This window comes from Chaetura pelagica, unplaced genomic scaffold, assembly GCF_000747805.2.
Source record: "Chaetura pelagica isolate M959 unplaced genomic scaffold, ChaPel_1.0 scaffold471, whole genome shotgun sequence".
In the NCBI taxonomy this organism is placed as follows: Eukaryota; Metazoa; Chordata; class Aves; order Apodiformes; family Apodidae; genus Chaetura; species Chaetura pelagica.
The window spans coordinates 454,835-472,535 of record NW_009952430.1 but is presented as its reverse complement, the minus strand read 5'-3'; the positions used below and the strand labels follow the sequence as shown (position 1 = coordinate 472,535).

General features: G+C 48.1%; 1 protein-coding gene across 1 annotated transcript in view; it reads right to left on the bottom strand.

Annotated features, from left to right (window-relative positions):
• DNAH9 (dynein, axonemal, heavy chain 9) overlaps positions 1–17,701 on the bottom strand; it is a 164,944-nt gene that overhangs the window by 5,730 nt on the left and 141,513 nt on the right. The window contains 5 exon segments of the mRNA XM_010008230.1: positions 1,237–1,626; positions 5,502–5,684; positions 8,384–8,554; positions 9,331–9,522; positions 10,279–10,470. Coding sequence (XP_010006532.1) covers positions 1,237–1,626; positions 5,502–5,684; positions 8,384–8,554; positions 9,331–9,522; positions 10,279–10,470 — 1,128 coding nt within the window.

Below are 17,701 nucleotides of genomic sequence, written 5' to 3'. Positions count from 1 at the left end.
TTTTTTTTTGGAGGCACAATCTAGATGTGAAATGTTCTTTTCAAAGTGGAGGTTTCCCCAGGGGACTTCTTCTAAACGTGACCCACCATTCCTATCAGAAGATTAATTTGGAAGGAGTTTGCAACCCAAAAGAACTGTGCACCTGCTCTAAAAAATGCTGCATCCATTAGTATCTACTGCTGCTCACTGGATTACAGGTAAAATCAACAGTTTCACTGGGTGGAAATGATATTTCAGTGTGAGCAGCAATATGAAAATACTCTCTGCCTTTCTGAAATAAATTGGAGCATGATACCCAGAGATTAGGACTGGTTTTATAAAAGTAATTGCTCAGGATCTTCCAATCACAAGAAAAATGGAAGCAGAAGAACAAAAAAAGGTTTTACAATAAAAAAAGAGCCAGGGAGAATCTCCATCCCTTACTGGATGCAGAGGGGAACATTGCAACCAAGGAGGAGGAAAAGGCTGAGATATTTAATGTCTTCTTTGCTTCTGTCTTTAAGAAGCAGAGCAGCTCCCCCCAGGGTGTTCACCCTCCTGAGCTGGAAGGATGGAGAGCAGAACAACACCCCCAGAATCCAGGAGGAAGTAGTTAATGATCTGCTTCTGCACCAGGACACTCACAAGTCTATGGGGCCAGATGGGGTCCACCCTTTTATCTGCCACCCCATGGTGGCATTCTGTGCAGGTGACATCCTGCAGCACCCACCAGTGGAAAGGCAATGGGCTGGATTTGGCACATCTAACCCATCCAGAGCTGGAGACATGGAGGAAATCAGTCTTCCTTTTCTCCTCACTGCTGAGCAGGTGACAGAGCAGTGACACTGCAAAAGTCTGCCATGCCACCTTGGGAGACCACAGTGAGATCACAACCTTGAGAAGGGTCTTGAGGGGACCTCAAGCTTTCTGTCTGCAGTAACACCATGAGTACTCACCACAGCCTAGTCAAGTTACACTGAGGCTGAGATTCACCTTATAAAAATGGGACCTATCAGTCCAGGCTGGCCACCCTGAACTCCCTTCACAGCCATGGAACAGGTTGAGCTCATCTGAGCACCCTGGGTACCTGCTCCAGGCTGCAGAGCAGGAGCTCATCTCTCACATCCTCCCCAAACCTGAAGAGGCAGCACAAATACAAATGACTGCTTCAGATGAGCACCTGGCTGGGCTGAGAAGTTCCCCAGAGAACAGTACCAAGGAAGAAAGCTCCTCCCTCAACAGCCTTGGTGAGCTCACCTGTGCATCCCAACGTGCTCCCTCCATGAAGAATCCATGGACATAGGCTCCTTCCCGAGGGGGGCTGGCAAAATCTTCTCTGGTCTTTTTTGTCACATCACACTGCAAGGTCATCTTGTCCAAAGGCCACTCGTTCTTTCGGGCTGTGGTCTGCATGATGGCTGTCAGGAAAGACTGGGGATTAAAGAACCCAGAAAGCCACACTGTGGAAGGTAAGGAGAAGTCTCCTGTCCAGGTTTCCAGTTCCTTGATGCGAGTGAGGAGGTCAGCAAACCATGTGCCCAGGCTGGCAGTGGAAGGGTAAGCCTTCTTGATCCAGGACTCAGGCACTGCATCCAAGAAGAGGGCGTTCTGCAGGTTCTCCATGTCACTTGTCATGGTCAGTTCTCCCTGAGTGAGAAAAGGTATAATCAGCATGGACAATTGCTCCACTTGAACAAAGCCAGGTCGGAAGCAAAAGCTTGGAAGAGCACACCACCCTGTCTCCAGTGCTCACATACTGTGAACTTCTTTATGAGTTTCAGGTCTCCATGAACACTTTCTACAGCATATTAACTGCACCCTCACCTTCCTGCTGTAAAACACCACTTGGAGGAAAAGCTGTGTGACAGTGACAGCAAGCACGGGTGTCCCTCAGGAGTCCCAGTGTTCCTCCTGTTTTCTCATTGACCAAGGACCTTTCTAGGGCAGATTTGCAGAGGTGCAAAGCTGTCCTCACTCATTCTGCCAGGGGAGGATACTGGAAATCCTGATGATCTACCCCAAAACTGTCTGTTATGTCAAGTCCTGTCCCCCTCCTCTCCTCCACTTCTCCTCACCCCCCTCCTCCTTTATTGCTTTGGAGCACAAGTCTGACTTTATGTTGTCTGCAAATGTAATCACAGTTTCTTTCACAGCAGGGAAACACATGACAGATTCAGATATGATTCAGCCAAGTGACATGTAGGGAGAAGTTTGGCTTTTCCTTTACTCAGCAATTAATTAAAAGCTTTTAGAAACCTCCTCCAGGCAGGAGAAGAGTTGGACCAACACTGCACAGCCAAAAAGAGTTTCTGCACGGCAATAACAGCATCCCTCTTGAAGTTCAGAGGGGCTCCAGTGTCTGCCAGGCAAAGGCTGAGGCTCAGCTCATCATGTCTTGGCCTGCAGGCAGTGCCTGGAGCCTCTCACAGAGCCTGGGGCTGGGAGACTCTCTCCTTCCCTGGAGATGCACATGGGTGGAGGTCAAGCAACCTGCTCTACCTGACCCTGCTTTGAGCATGACCTAGATGATTCCCAGAATAACTGACCTGTGATTCTGTGACACTCAATCCAAGCTGCCTGCAAAGACAAAGCCCTGCAGCTGCAGTGCCAGCTCCTGCAGGCACCTAAAGCCCTTCACCACCTAAATCTCTGCCTGCCCCATGCTGAGCTAGAGAGGTTCAACACACCAGAGCAGTTTGGGGACTTACAGTTAACATGTTTCACCCATTTCCATTAGAAGTACTTACATTTGTCCCCTTATCATTTTTGCCAAAACTTATCTGACTTACAGCTCTCTGCCTCAGGCTGAGTGTTTTTGGAAAGAGGAACTGAAAGCAGTTGAGCTGTTGCTGAGAATGAGGGCACAGGAACTGGGTCGGTCTATTCACATTAAAGAATTCCAACTGTTCTTTCACAGGACTCCAGTGCCTCCAGCCATGAGGTCAGCAGAGGTGCCCTTTACTGGGGCCACAACAATTTTGCTTTAGCAAAAGGTGAAAGCTGCTTAAAGCAACCCCCACACCCCCTTAGCTACTCTTGTCAGAGTCCAGCAGTTAAAAATCTTTACAGTTTGTTCCTTTGCTGACCATGCCCTGCAGAGCTCTGGTCTGCAGATCCCACTGACAGGCTCCAGTAGGACAGGATCACAGCTGGAGACCAACCCCAGCATGGGAAAATGTCCTTGTTGATGGACCATAGTGCAGCAGGCACCAGCAAGTGGAGAGAGCTCAGTGCTGAGTGATCAGGACTTGGGACAAGCTCAGAAGCACCAGTGTGGTTCCTTCCTCACCCATATCCCACTGGTCACCACCTCCCACTCCAAGAGAACTTAGACCTGGAGAGGACTTAATCAACAGGCTGGTCTCTGGCTACACCTGTGGCAAGACCATACAGGGAGAAAGAAAAAGATAAAGAAGTCTGAGGGGTGAAGTTCTGCACTGCTCCCAGCAGGACCCTGAGAACCACAGGGCCAGAGACACTCAGAAGGGTTTTGCACTCCTGGAAAGGTTTTAAAGAGGGTAAAATATTGCAAAATATGTGAAAGAAGTCAAATTGCTTTAAAGCCACAACCCACAGGATCATATATCCTGTCTGCTTTACTTTTCAGGAAACAAATGAATCAGCCAATGTAATTCTCAGGAAGGCTTAAGAGAAGCAATTTTTAAAGCCTGCGCACCCAAGCATGGTTGCTGGAATCTCCTGTGAGGCTTCAGAACATCTCCAGCAGCTCTCTCATACTGTTGTCCAAACACAATTATGCATAAATTTGCATTTCAGATGCTGAATACTAAAGTGCATCCTTTTTTTTTTCTTGCTAAACAAAGCAAAAAAGCCCACATACTAATCTCGTTTGTCAACGTGCATGGACTTTATTGAATTTTGTGATTCATGCCCCCTTTTTTTTTTCTTGCTTTTTTTTTTTTTTTCCTCCCCAAAATGCTGGCAGGAACTTTCATTAAAGACACCCTTGAAGAAAAACTCAATCAGCCTGCAGACATTCCCTCAAGATGAGCAGCCTGTTGTCCCAAATTGTTTTCTCAGTCAAGGTTATTTTCAGTTGATACAGTGAAATACACAGTTAGCCTTACAAAATTCAGTCTTGCTTTCACCTTTTATCATATTGATTATCCTCATTGTGGAGGTTGAAGTTGCAAACTAGAAAAAATTCTCCTTGCAAAAAATTACCCAGGGTACAGCATTAACATGCAAGGGTTTCAGCCCAGCCTCTGGTCTCACTCAAGTCATCCAGAACAAAGGGCTTTGAAATGCAACATGCCAGTTATTTTTGATGGCTACCAGTCTCTTGCAATTTCTCTTCCTCTTAATGGGATGTCTCCTATTTTTGGACCAAACAATCACTTTCCACTGCACAGACAACATGAATTATTCAAACATTCAAATCAGGCATGACATTTCCCAATCGACTTCCTTTAGCAGATAGTCAGTTAAGCACAATAAGACTTGCTTCCTCTGTGTTTTATTTATTCTCTTCTGAGCCCCCGTGGTTCCTGCTGTGTAAACTCTCCTCCTCTGGGTGCTGTCAGTCCAGTTCCCCAGTCCCAGGGATTAAGGAGCATTAGCAGCTCTCCCAGGAGCTGCTCACACAAGGAACAATTAATGAATCACTTCTCTCCCAAACTGAGGGTGGGACCTTGCAGCCAAGTCAGGACAGCACTGCCTACGGAGCACCAGTCTGAGGAGGAGCAGCTGAGGGAGCTGGACCTGTATTTGGGGCATCCATTAGCATCCCTAGCTTCTTACAGCTGGTCTGTGTCTTTGGAGCCATCACGCTGCAGGTATCTCCTTGGAAGATCTCTCTTCAAAGCTGTGCTCAGGAGAGGGCTGAAATTCAGTCTCAAGACAGGTCCTCCTTGCTCACCTGTCAGCTCTTTCAGGCATCACCTTCTGGAGCAGAGTCCAGTTCCTTATCCAGGTGGAATAGCAAGCATGGGCTGAGCAGTCATGGACAATATCTCCATAGGGAAGGTCTGCTCCTGACCCTCCTCTATTAGCAAGTGACTCATACCCAGCACGGGGAGTCATATCTCTGTCAAAACTCTTTTTTAGACCTTTTCCTCTTATAGCTCTGGACATTCTGTCTCTTTACACACAACCAATCTTTCCTTTGATTTCAGCTCAGCTTGTGCCCTCAGTGACACTTTGTTAACAAGTTCCCCCCAGTCCCTGGGCATTTTGTGAGAAGATGTGATATTTTTGTTGTTGCTGTTGTTTTCCTTTAAATAGGCCACATCTCAATTTCTGAGTGACCTGTTGTTGCTGTGCTACAGAATCAGGGGGACAGAAGTGCCTGGTCTCTGCTCCCAAAAAGCAGCCATTGCTCTGTGTATCTTTAACCTCTCCCAGCAACCTCGGACAACGTGTCACTTGGAACCCTCTGTGAACCCTTCCCCACAGAACCACCCTGGTTTTATGGCAGTGCTGAATGAAGAATGTGATCCCTTTTATTCCCAGAGCACCTTTTCCATTCATCAAGGCTCTGGTTGAGCACCCAAAGCTCCCACCTTCAGCCCCAGGTCCAGCTCCTGGAGCGAGCGCCTGATTTCACTGGTGAGGATGTTCATGCGCTCGCACTCCTGGAAGGCAACCACGACGTATGGGGTCCTCTCCTCCACCTTTGCCATCAGTTCTGCCATGTTAAACTCATCCACCAGTTTCTCTAACATCTCTTCCAGAAGAGCTTTCACCTACGGGCCAAAGGGAAAAAGTGGGATGTTAGGAGGGACCCACAGGGCTTTCCGTGCTGACAGTTGCCTGAACACGGTGTGAAAACTCCATCTCTCAGCCAAGTGTCTCCAAAACAATCCCTGTCAGCTGCTTTGGGCCTGGCACTTTTCAAAGCACTTGCCCCATTCTATTAAAACTCAAATGCTTGCAAAGGCTGATGTCAGATGAGCTTTCAAAATGATGGTTTAAAAAATGTCACAGTGACACACAGCAGCCTCCCTTCTTCCTGGGTCTCAAGCCTCTATTCTTTCTTGTCCCCAGGTCAGGTGCAATGCAAGGAGATGGATGGAGCTACAGCCTCAGCTGAGCCTCAGGACAGCTGAGTTTACCACCTGTTTTCTGGGGTGTATTGCTAGAGAGAGGTGATTATATGAAATTTAATGTTAAGCTGAAATTGGGCATTCTGAACTAACAGAGCCTTGAAAGAAAAGCACAAGGGAACAGGATTATTTTCTGGTCACCATCAAAGCTCAGTTTGGAAACAGTGCTTTATATCTCTAAATACTAAACAGGGAAAGCTCCAAAGCAACAGGGTGTTCCTAGTGTAGCAAAAATAAATAAAACAGGCAAAAACCTTCCTGGTTGACAGGCATGAAGCTCCTCATCCTCGTGGGATCAGCTGGATCTCTCAGCTTTACATGGGCCATTTATCAGGCTGGCATGGCAGCCTCTTACGCAATGCTTTGCTTTACTTCTGTGCTGGAACCTGAGCAAGACCTGAGCTTCTTGGGGAGTTTTCAGGAACACACCATGCACAGATACAACTCCCTGCTCTGATGTGCAGACCCTGGGGTGCAGGTGCCAGTGCCCATCGCCCGCCAGCAGCAGAGGCAGCCCAGGGTAATGTTAGTGCCATGCCCACCAAGATTCAGATTTGGGACCCCATACTCACGTTTCCTCCCCCTGCTGCTCTTTCAACCCCTCCACACTCGTGTCACACATTACACGGTGTGATGATGTGAGGCTTTTAATGCAACCAGCCAAGAGGCTCAAGATAAAGCTCGGCTGGAAAAGCTCTTCAGCTCCACCTCAGGGGCAGTACGGAAACAGCCTCTGATTTGAAACCCCTGCAGATCCCTTTGGCTCTGATTTTTCCACACCAGCTACAACTCCTTTTCTGTATTGTGGCCTCAGAAATGTGTGGGAGTAACTGGACTTGTCAGAGTCTCATCTCGGCCAAAGCAGGGGCTGGAAATCCTCAAATGGAGAAGCTATGAGACAGCTCTGACCTCACTCTCATTCAGGGACCAAGTGGAAGGGATTCAGCCAGTGCCAGTTCCAGCTCAGGTAATGAAAGAGTTCATCCCCAGAAGAAAACCAGCTGTGGGAGCATCCCCCTAAGCCCAGTGCAGGGCAGTGAGGCCACTCAGGCTGCTTTAAGCAGCTTTTCTTCTCAGAGAGATCACAAAAGCCATGAGGACTTCAGTGCTCCTGTGACAGTCTTCTTGACCCTGAGCAGGAGCCTGTAGGGCAGCCATGCCCTGTGATGCCACTGCTGGGTCACTCACTGGTCATTTTGCTTCTCTGGCCAAGGAGTTTAATTGTATCTCAACAGCAAAAGGACTGGGAGGGGAGAAGAGGTAGTCACATTTGCCATCTTTGAACATCTTTATTTCCCTCACCTCCAATTCCAGTTTCAACTGAAAATTAACATGCTGAGTAGGTCTAAGAGCCCCTTAGGCCAAGACAATGAGTTCCTCAGCACCACACCAAGCCAAAGGAAGCATGTGTGAAGCCTCAGACCTCATATGAGCTTTCTATTAGCCATTCATTAGCTTGCAGAGCTTGAAAAAACAGAGCTGGGACCTCAAGATTGCAGAAATAAAACCCAAAGTGAGTGTTGGCTGCTTTCAGATCCTGTGACAAGTGCTTGGGCCAGAGCTGTGAGTTTGGAAAGGATGAGCTGAGACCAGCCTAGTACATAGGGCATAGCAAAGGAGTTCAGATGGGAATAAGGAATTACAGGGCTCCATGGAGCTGGGTGGGAACTGGTGGCAGCAGTAAGAAGTGGGCTGAGCTCCGGGTGGCACATTGTGCCTGGCAGACTGTGCTCAGGGTGCCCATTGCTGTGGCAGTCACAGCATGATCAGTGAGGACCAGTGACTTGGAGCCAGGGGAGGCCACAGAAGGTTTATTTGCAACGTCTTTGCAGGATGATAATGAAGGCACTGCAGTTCAGGGGGTAATTAAAAGCCACTGTCCTATTACTGACAACACTTCAATTACATCCCACCGTGGTGATGTTGTGCATAATATAAACCTGGTGGTTTTAGGCACTCAGTTTTTATCTGGCAAAGGCAAACCACACAATACTGGGGAGCTGTGAGACAAACCAGTGCTAGACAGGAATATTTATGGACAAGACAAGTATCAAAATTCAAAATTCACAGAATCCCAGGAGTTGGAAGGGACCTGGAAAGCTCCCCCAGCCCAACCCCCCTGCCAGAGCAGGGGCACCCAGAGCACATCACACAGGAACGTGGCCAGGGGGGTTGGAATGTCTCCAGAGAAGGAGACTCCACAGCCTCTCTGGGCAGCCTGGCCCAGGGCTCTGGCACTCTCACAGCAAAGAAGTTCTTCCTGAGATTCACATGGAACCTCCTGTGCTCCAGTTTGCACCCACTGCCCCTTCAACAGCTCCTTCCTCTACCACTCTCACCGTTTCCTCCCTGGTCACCACTCCTCCTTCCCCCACGCTGCTGTCCCGGGGCTGCATCTCCAACACGGTGTGGAAGAGCTTCTCTGAGGTCTGGGTAAGGAAGCCAATCTCAGCATTGGGGTGGAGGCCATAGAGATAAGGAGACTCTGGAGGCAAGGCATCATCTATGTACTGTGCAGAGAAATTCAGATTCGGGTTAGGTCCTGAGTCCAGGGCACTTTGCCTGCAGAGTCCATGGCACTGGAATGATCCCCCCTCCCAGGATGTGAGCCCAGGCTGACACAGTCCTGCTTGTGGCTGAAACACCAGCAAACTGGTGGGAGAAAGAAGTGTGGGATTGCTCACACAACTGCTGCTACTGCTGTGAAAATGTGGTAATTGCTCAAGTTTGGCTTGGTTACATATCTCAGGCCTGGACCTTCTCTAGCAATTATCCACTGTGCATTTTCAGCATCAATATCCTGAAATCTCGTGTGGGAATTCAGCTCCCAGTAGTTAAGTTTTATGAACAAAAACAGCCTAAAGTGCCTATCTCTGCTACCACACTTTGTGTACAAAGAACAGATGAGATCAGTAAGCAGATCAACAAGACCCTTCAGTGTTTCTCATCGTAACTGATGATAAAAAGGAGCTTGAAAGGGCTGTTTCAGCAAACAATGTGTGGATGTAATTTTCCTGGAGCCCCGTTCAAGCCTCAAGAACCAATACAGTTGTTCTATTCATGCACGAACAGAATGAGCCCATGATGAAGTAGCAAATTATCATTAGACTTGGTTCATCCAAGGGAATGCTGAAATGTCTACAGAAACAGAACATAATGGGAAATAACAGGAGGTGTGTTGAAACACTGCAGTCCTATTCACTGCCTCCTAAAACAGATTATAGAGCAGTTATGGAAGACATTATATTTATGTGTTTAAACAATGCCAAAAAAACAAAGAGCTTACCTGGTGATACCCATTATAGTCCATGTTCCCTGGGAGGGGGAACCCCGGAGCAAGGAGGAGCTCTCCCTCCAGCATTTCTGGCTTAATAAATTCTTCCAAATAGGTTTTGCAAAGCCTCCTGTCCCAGTCATCTGTGATGTGACCTCCATACATGATCTCACCAAACAGGTACCGTAAATCATCATATGGGACCTGAAGAATGAACCAGGAGGACATGAAGGAGTTGAACCAAGCCAGAGCTCCTCCAGCCACGTGGCCAAGCTGCAGAGTGCAGCACTGAGCACTGAGTGGCTGCTTCCACTTCACTCGTGCAGTTTTCTAAGTAAACAAACACTGGGTAGCAGTTAAATCCTGCCCAAGGAAAACTGGATCATGGCATCGATTCCCTGAAGTTTCCCACTAATATGCAAATTTATTCTAAGCTCTGTTAAACTAAAGATCACTATGTATTTTCAACTAATAAAGACCACAGGCACTATCTGCTATGATTTGTAACCTGCTACAGATGAGAGTAGCAGTGAAACTTCCCATCCCACCACAAAGGTTTACCAAATTGTGAAGTTGTCAAACCAAAGACACCAAAGAAATGGCACTTGAGGAGAATCCCCAAGAGTTTCAGCACAAGCCAGTCCATCCAACCACCAACCACAGAATCCCACACTGGTTTGGGTTGGAAGGGATGTTCAAGATCACCTAGTTCAACACCCTGCCATGGGCAGGGACAATTCCCACCAGCCCAGGCTGCTCCAAGCCCCATCCAACCTGCCCTTCAACACTGCCAGGGATGGGGCAGCCACAGCTTCCCTGGGCACCCTGGGCCAGGCTCTCACCACCCTCATGGTGAGGAATTTCTTCCTAATATCTCATCTCAATCTCCCCTCTTCCAGTTTGAAGCCATTACCCCTTGTCCTACCATGAGATGCCCCTGTCAACCTTTGACACACACACCTTTGAGCTGGCTTCCAGGTAATTGTACAGCACGTTCACAGAGATAGTGAGGTCTCCAGTGCTGAAGGGGTAGGAACGGTTCCAGCCCTGGGGGCCAAACCTGCGCCTTTCCGCCACCACAGCGTGGAAGTAGCAGAGGGCAAAGAGGATGCTCTTGAACTCATTCTCCCGGGTGCACATCTCCAGGGTGTCCTGAAACACAGGCAGAGGCAGGGCTGTGTAAATCCACTCCTCCCTGTGTCTCAGTGACTGTCAAACCGGATTTTTTGGGATTGATTTGCCCAGTCAGTTCTTTTCCGCGTAATAAACATGTTCACTGATCTTCTCCAGGAGTGGCTTTGCATTGCAAATTTATCAGCAAATTCTGATGCATATTTTCTGAATAACATTTTCTCTTTCAACTCAAAGAGGCTTTGCTCAGGAACACATCCTGACAGCCAAGAAGGGAGGGAACACGTGTGCCCACCCAACACGCCCCACATCCCACAGCAGAGGGATGGAGAGAGGCAGCACAGCCAGGCTTCTGTTGAGGGCTGTGCCTGGAAGAGCTGAAGTCTGCCCTGCCCCTCGAGTACAAAGGGTTTCCCTGGGGCAGGGTTTTGCTGAGCTGCAGGCTGAAGCAGCAGGTCACTCTCCCAGCAGGTTGTCAACCCCTGCACCAAGCCAGCCCAGCCACAGGCTGCAGCAACAGATTCACCAAGGGTACGACCTTGAGCAGCACATTAAAGCAGAGATGTGAGAAACTGTTAATCCAAGCAGAGGAGATCAAACACTTGCAAAATAAATAGATAGATAGATAGATAGATAGATAGATAGATAGATAGATAGATAGATGATAGATAAATCTCTAATGAAGCCCCTTAAAGCCAGCACAGCAATGGGGTCTTCCCTTCCCAACTTCCAGGTGATGCTTCGGTGGAGAAGGGGGAGCATAAGTTGTTTAGTCAACGAAGATGAAGAAAGGGAACCAGTCCCCAGAGAAGTCTGAGAGGTGCTGGGAGTGATGTCTCAGCAGGTGGGCACCCAGGGGAAACAGCCTGAGCATCAGTGCTAGGGGAGAGCAGAGCGGCAGGAGGGATGAAGGGCTGGAGCTGTGTGCATGACACAAAGCTGAAGCTCAGCTCTGCTGGGGGAGCTGATCCCCCTTCCCATGGCTGAAGCCAGGCAGATATTTGCCCTGCTCTGCCCTGGCAAGAGTAGCCTGGCTGGGCAGCAGATCCCCCATGGCAGGGACCCTAGGGGATCTCCCACAGCCAACAGTGCAGATCTCCCCAGCCCCAGGAGGGGAACATGTTGGGAAGACTGGCCTGTGCCTTCATTCCCAGCTCTGCAAACCCTTCCCAGGAATGACACAGCCAGGGCACGATGGCTCTGACTGCTGCAGCTGAGTAAGGAGGGAGTAGCTACCCCAGCCCCTCCACTCTCCCTCCCCAGGGACAGCTCCTTTAAGTCCACTCTGCTATGTGACAGAGACTACAAAGGGCACCCACAATACTTCCCTTCGTTACCTTTATCTTAAAAAAACCACAATGTCAGCCCTGTCCTCAGCTGGGGAGGACACAAGAGCTCGGGGGCTGTGCTGAAAAAGAGGAACCCATTGCTCTAAAGAGTTGACTAACTGCAGGATGTTGACTAGCTGCATAAGATGATCAAAACCATCCCAAACCCTGTTTTCCCCTTGATTACACAACACTTCAAGCTCCCTTTCATTATCAGCAACCTGATGAAAACAGGTTCAAATTTCTCATTTTAGAAAATGTCCCTGGACTTCAGGGGGATCTTGCCTGAATGAACACTGAGGAAGAACCCAGCTCAGTCTCATTTGGCCTCTCCATTTAGTTGTGCATTTTTCTTCCACTACAAAGCAGAATATTCCACGCACAGAATAATGGGCCTTCTTTGTGGCTTTCAGCTGAAAGCTAAATTTGAACATCCATTCTGTATAAAGCAGGGAAATGAGGTGTAAAGGGGCCCAACCCACTCGCTCCAGGATTTCTGATAAGAGGCGTTTTATAATACACCAGCAATTTAGAAAATGCTAATTACTATCTGATTGAAATGAGCAGAGGCAGGATGAAAATGTTACTTGGGGTGAAGGTCCTCCCCTCCCTTGCTCTCCAGGATGTTTCATGAAGTTCCTGATGAATGGCAGGAGATAAAAAAGGCATCATCTTTCCTGACTGCTTGCATGAATCCTTGCGTGGTGCCTCCCTGCCCCACCTGCTCAGCAGTGTTGGCTCCTGCACTCAAGATTCCCTCCATCCCAATGCCTAAATGCAAAAATAGTTATGAGCTGCCCTCAATTCTCTGCCCCATGGAGCAGTGCCTGGTGTCCACAACAGGTTGGGGTCACTCCTGCCTGGTTTCAGCTGGCAAGAAGTCCTATGAAACCCTGCAAGGTTTCCTGGCACAGTCACTAGCTGCAGCAACTTCAGTGCTAGTGACCCAAAAAAGCAGTTGGAGAGGTGAAAGTGCCTTTAGGTCCTTCTGGTGGCTTGAGGGCTGAGACAGGTCCTGCTGTGAGAACTCTGCACGCTGAGGTAGGACAATGTGTGAGTGAAGGGAACGAGTGCCCAGGGCAGCAGAAGGCAATGGTCTGTGTCTCTGGGAAAGGTGTCATCACAAATGTGAGATTAGCCTGTGGTGTCATGTGGAAAGGGGGTCAGCAGCAGCAGGGCCACCTCCAGCAGTGAGACTGGGATGGCTCCAGCCTGCCTGGACACACAGGCAGCTCACTGAGGAGCCTCTGGCACCTCATCCCTGCCCCGCGCCCTGCAGTTCCCAGAGCTGCCAAGTGAGCTCACAAAGCCCAGCTCGGGAGGAGAGAGGAGAGAGGAGAGAGGAGGAGAGAGGAGGAGAGAGGAGGAGAGAAGGAGAGAAGAGAAAGAAGAGAGGAGAGAGGAGAGAAGAGAAAGAAGAGAGGAGAGAGGAGAGAAGAGAAAGAAGAGAGGAGAGAGGAGAGAAGAGAAAGAAGAGAGGAGAGAGGAGAGAAGAGAAAGAAGAGAGGAGAGAGGAGAGAAGAGAAAGAAGAGAGGAGAGAGGAGAGAAGAGAAAGAAGAGAGGAGAGAGGAGAGAAGAGAAAGAAGAGAGGAGAGAGGAGAGAAGAGAAAGAAGAGAGGAGAGAGGAGAGAAGAGAAAGAAGAGAGGAGAGAGGAGAGAAGAGAAAGAAGAGAGGAGAGAGGAGAGAAGAGAAAGAAGAGAGGAGAGAGGAGAGAAGAGAAAGAAGAGAGGAGAGAGGAGAGAAGAGAAAGAAGAGAGGAGAGAGGAGAGAAGAGAAAGAAGAGAGGAGAGAGGAGAGAAGAGAAAGAAGAGAGGAGAGAGGAGAGAAGAGAAAGAAGAGAGGAGAGAGGAGAGAAGAGAAAGAAGAGAGGAGAGAGGAGAGAAGAGAAAGAAGAGAGGAGAGAGGAGAGAAGAGAAAGAAGAGAGGAGAGAGGAGAGAAGAGAAAGAAGAGAGGAGAGAGGAGAGAAGAGAAAGAAGAGAGGAGAGAGGAGAGAAGAGAAAGAAGAGAGGAGAGAGGAGAGAAGAGAAAGAAGAGAGGAGAGAGGAGAGAAGAGAGGAGAGAGGAGAGAGGAGAGAAGAGAGGAGAGAGGAGAGAAGAGAGGAGAGAGGAGAGAAGAGAGGAGAGAGGAGAGAAGAGAAAGAAGAGAGGAGAGAGGAGAGAAGAGAAAGAAGAGAGGAGAGAGGAGAGAAGAGAAAGAAGAGAGGAGAGAGAAAGTTGAGAGAGATTAGAGAGAGTTGAGATGAGAGAGGAGAGAGAGTTGAGAGGAGAGAGGAGAGAGAGTTGAGAGGAGAGAGGAGAGAGGAGAGAGAGGAGAGAGGAGAGAGGAGAGAGAGTTGAGAGGAGAGAGGAGAGAGAGGAGCTGAGTCGTTGGATCCAGGAGCACATGATGCAAAGGGCCTTGCAGCCCAACTGGCAGGAGCAGCAGTGCCCGGCACATCCCGCTCCGTGGGGCTCCAGCAGCTCTGGGCTCAGCCCCACTGTGCTCCTACCTGGTTGAAGTTGTCAAGGGCCTTGTGCAGGTTGGCATGCATCCCAGTCGGGGCCTCATTGGTGATTTTGATGGAGTTCTCCAGGATGCCCTGGGGAATGACGTGGCTGTCAGGGGAAGGTGCTGGCTCCGCACTGATGAAGACGCGGAAATCCTGGTGGCTGCCCTCACTGTGCTGCTCCAGCTTCTTCTCCAGAGAACCCAGCCACTTGGCCACCAGGTGGATGTTCTAGCAAGGACAAAAGGGACAAGGCTCTATTAGTCACCCCCTCATTTGCACCCATCATGAGCAGGCACTGAATCCACCACACGAATGAATGGCACCTGCCCTCGAAGTTGGTGCTTGCCCTGGTAGTCTCTGCGTATAATTCACAGCCCTATACATTCTGTCACATCAAGTATACTCTTAAATTCAAAATAATAAACAGGAATAATCAGCAATGGATGATACTCTCCTTGCTACAGCAGTGTCTGGCTGGGGAATGGAGTTCTTTCCCCAGATCTGCCTAGCTCAGATGAAAACGTTTCATCATTTTTAACAGAACAAAGGTGAGGAGCCTCAGTTTCAGCTACTGAGAAAATAAAAAGTCAAACAGGTGTTTTCACAAAGACCTTAAATATAAAATACTTATTTATTCATGCAACTAATCAGATGTATCTGGCAGAAAATTAAGCAGCATTATGTGAAGATGGTGAAATGGAGGAAGAAAAGCCTCAGATTTTCAGCTGGAGTTGTATCCAGAGTTGTAGCTCCCAGGTAAGAAAACAGCTGCTTTTTAAAATATTGGGATTTGTGGGCTGAAACTACCCTCAATTTCAAGTTAGCTGTGTAATCCAAGCTGACGTTGTTAGCAGGTACTCTGGAAGGTGATTTATTCCATCCAAAGACAGGACAAGGAACTCGCTTAACTGAAATTAAAAGTAGCCGCCAAAAAGATAAACAGCCTGCAGGCGGCAAGGGAATTACATAAAGGAATCATATTAGAGGCTTAGAATAAATATATATCACCTAGAAAAAGGACCAGAAAGGAGCTCTCTTGGTTAAATAGCAGAGTAATGGAGACTATTAGGAGTAAAATTACATTCTTCAGAACGTGGAAATTGTGTCCGAATGGGAAAAACAGAAAACAGCACAAAGCCCAGTCATGGTAAAGCCAAAAAAGGTTTTAAGAAGCAATATTTTGAACACCATAAAAATATCTAATAAAGTACTTTCCAGAAGCCAGCAAACTACCACAGAGTCCATACAACTAAAAGACCATCAAGGTGTACAGGGAGTGCCCAAGAAAGGCGAGACCACCACGAAACAGCTCGTATCTGCAGGAATAGTCACTGCAGAGTTTGGGGAGGGCCTCAGTGTGTGTTTCATGGTCGTGTCACTAATGCTGAGGCTGGAGCCACCTCTGGAGATCATCCATCCAATCCTCCCAGGGTCAGCTAGAGCAGAGAGCTAACTGTATCCAGTTGGGTTTTTTGGGTATCTCCAAGGCTGGAGCCTCCACAGTCTGTCTGGGCCATCTGTGTCCCTGCTCAACCACTCTCCCAGTAAAAAGTAAAATAAAAGAAAGTAAAATCAAATCATTCTGTTTAAGGGAAATCTGTATTTCAGCTTGTGCCCACTGCCTCTTGCTCTTTCTCTGGGCTCCATCTTCTGTATACCCCCTGCCCTGAGGGATAACTGATAAACCCCTCTGAGCCATCACTTGGTGAGGTTAAAGAATCCCAGCTCTCTCAGCCTCCCCTCTTGTGCTCCAATCCTTTAATCACTGCAAAGGGTCTTAAAATGAAGCAATAGATGAAGAGTTCTTCAGAAAAATTGATAAACTAATAATAACAACTTCCTGGGACCAGGTGGAATCCACCTTAAAGACACTATGTGAAGATACAGAGGTGCTGCATTGCCCCTCAGTGTGCAGCAGGGAACCTGGCAGGGCTAACACACCAGGAACTAACACACAAACACTGGGAGCTGGAGAAAACCTGGAATTTCCAACCCATTTTACAACAGCATGGAGTGATAGAATCATAGAATGCCAGGCTGGTACAGCTTCAAACTGAAAAAGGGGAGATTCAGGTTGGACATTAGGAAGAAATTCTTGGCTGTGAGGGTGGTGAGAGCCTGGCCCAGGTTGCCCAGGGAAGCTGTGGCTGCCCCATCCCTGGCAGTGTTGAAGGGCAGGTTGGATGGGGCTTGGAGCAGCCTGGGCTGGTGGGAGGTGTCCCTGCCCATGCAAGGGGTGGGACTGGATGATCTTGAAGGTCCCTTCCAACCCAAACCAGTCTGGGATTCCATGATCGTAGATAGTTAAAAGGGGGATGAACGAATCTGAACAAATCTGTGCTGACAGTGAGAGCAGAGAGCTGAGGTCCAGCCCCACAAACATCTCCTGACACTGGTCAATTGACAAGCCCTGCCCAGGGTGATGGCAGAGAAGAAGGGAAAATTCAGGTACACAGACAAATACAAGAGAGTAAATGGGGATGGAATGAGTGGATAGAGCATGATGAGGGTCTGATGAGAAGCTGGTGAGACCCAGGGGAAAAAAATTCAGCTGGTCTCAGCAGTTCATGATGAGATTGAGAGGGCTTTCAGGGGAGATAAGATGGCAGGAATTTGCACCTTCTGAAGAGGTGCATTGAAACCACTTCTGCAATGGTTGGATCTCTTTCTGGCCTGTTTCTTTTGATCTAATACAATATCAGGCATCACATGGATTCACTTGTATTTATTTAGAATCTGGCACAACTTAAGCCTTAGGAAAGCATTTGAATTTGTCCTCATCTTTTCTCCAACCAATTCAGTGCCTCATCCTTTGCTTGAACCCCACAGTCCAGGGTTGAGATGTGGACTTCAGTTCAAATCTGGCCATTAGTGGAATGGGAAACTGCTGGGATTTGCCAGGCCAGACAGCAAACAAGCTTCACCTACAGAAAATCTGGACTGACCTGAACTCCCCAGAGTTTTAAAGAAAATGTTGGAATCTACCTTGTCAAATTCCACTTCATAAGCTGTAAAGGTAGGCTGAGATGAACTGGTGAAATCCACAGTAAAGGAAAATTGCCTTAATTATTCTGAATAAATGAAGGAAAAGAAACTTCATTTTCAAGAGGACTCCATGATATTTGTGTTTTAACCCAAAATATGTGCTGAGACAGAGATTTTCAGAGCAGCTGAACAACAAAACTGGGACTGCAGTAGTTACAAAGCTATTGAAAGCCCAACAGAAGCTTAATTCCAACCCAGATCAATGTTTGGTTTATTTGCCAGCCTGTTAAGTGGACTTGCAATTGGAAAAAACTTAGGAATGGTGGTTGTGACATGAGGCAGGAAGGAAAACAGCTGTCTGAATTCAGAGTATTTGTCCAAAAATCTCCAAAAGGAGAACTGGAAGCACCTATCTATGAAAAGATAGTGTGGCCAGAAGGAAAATTA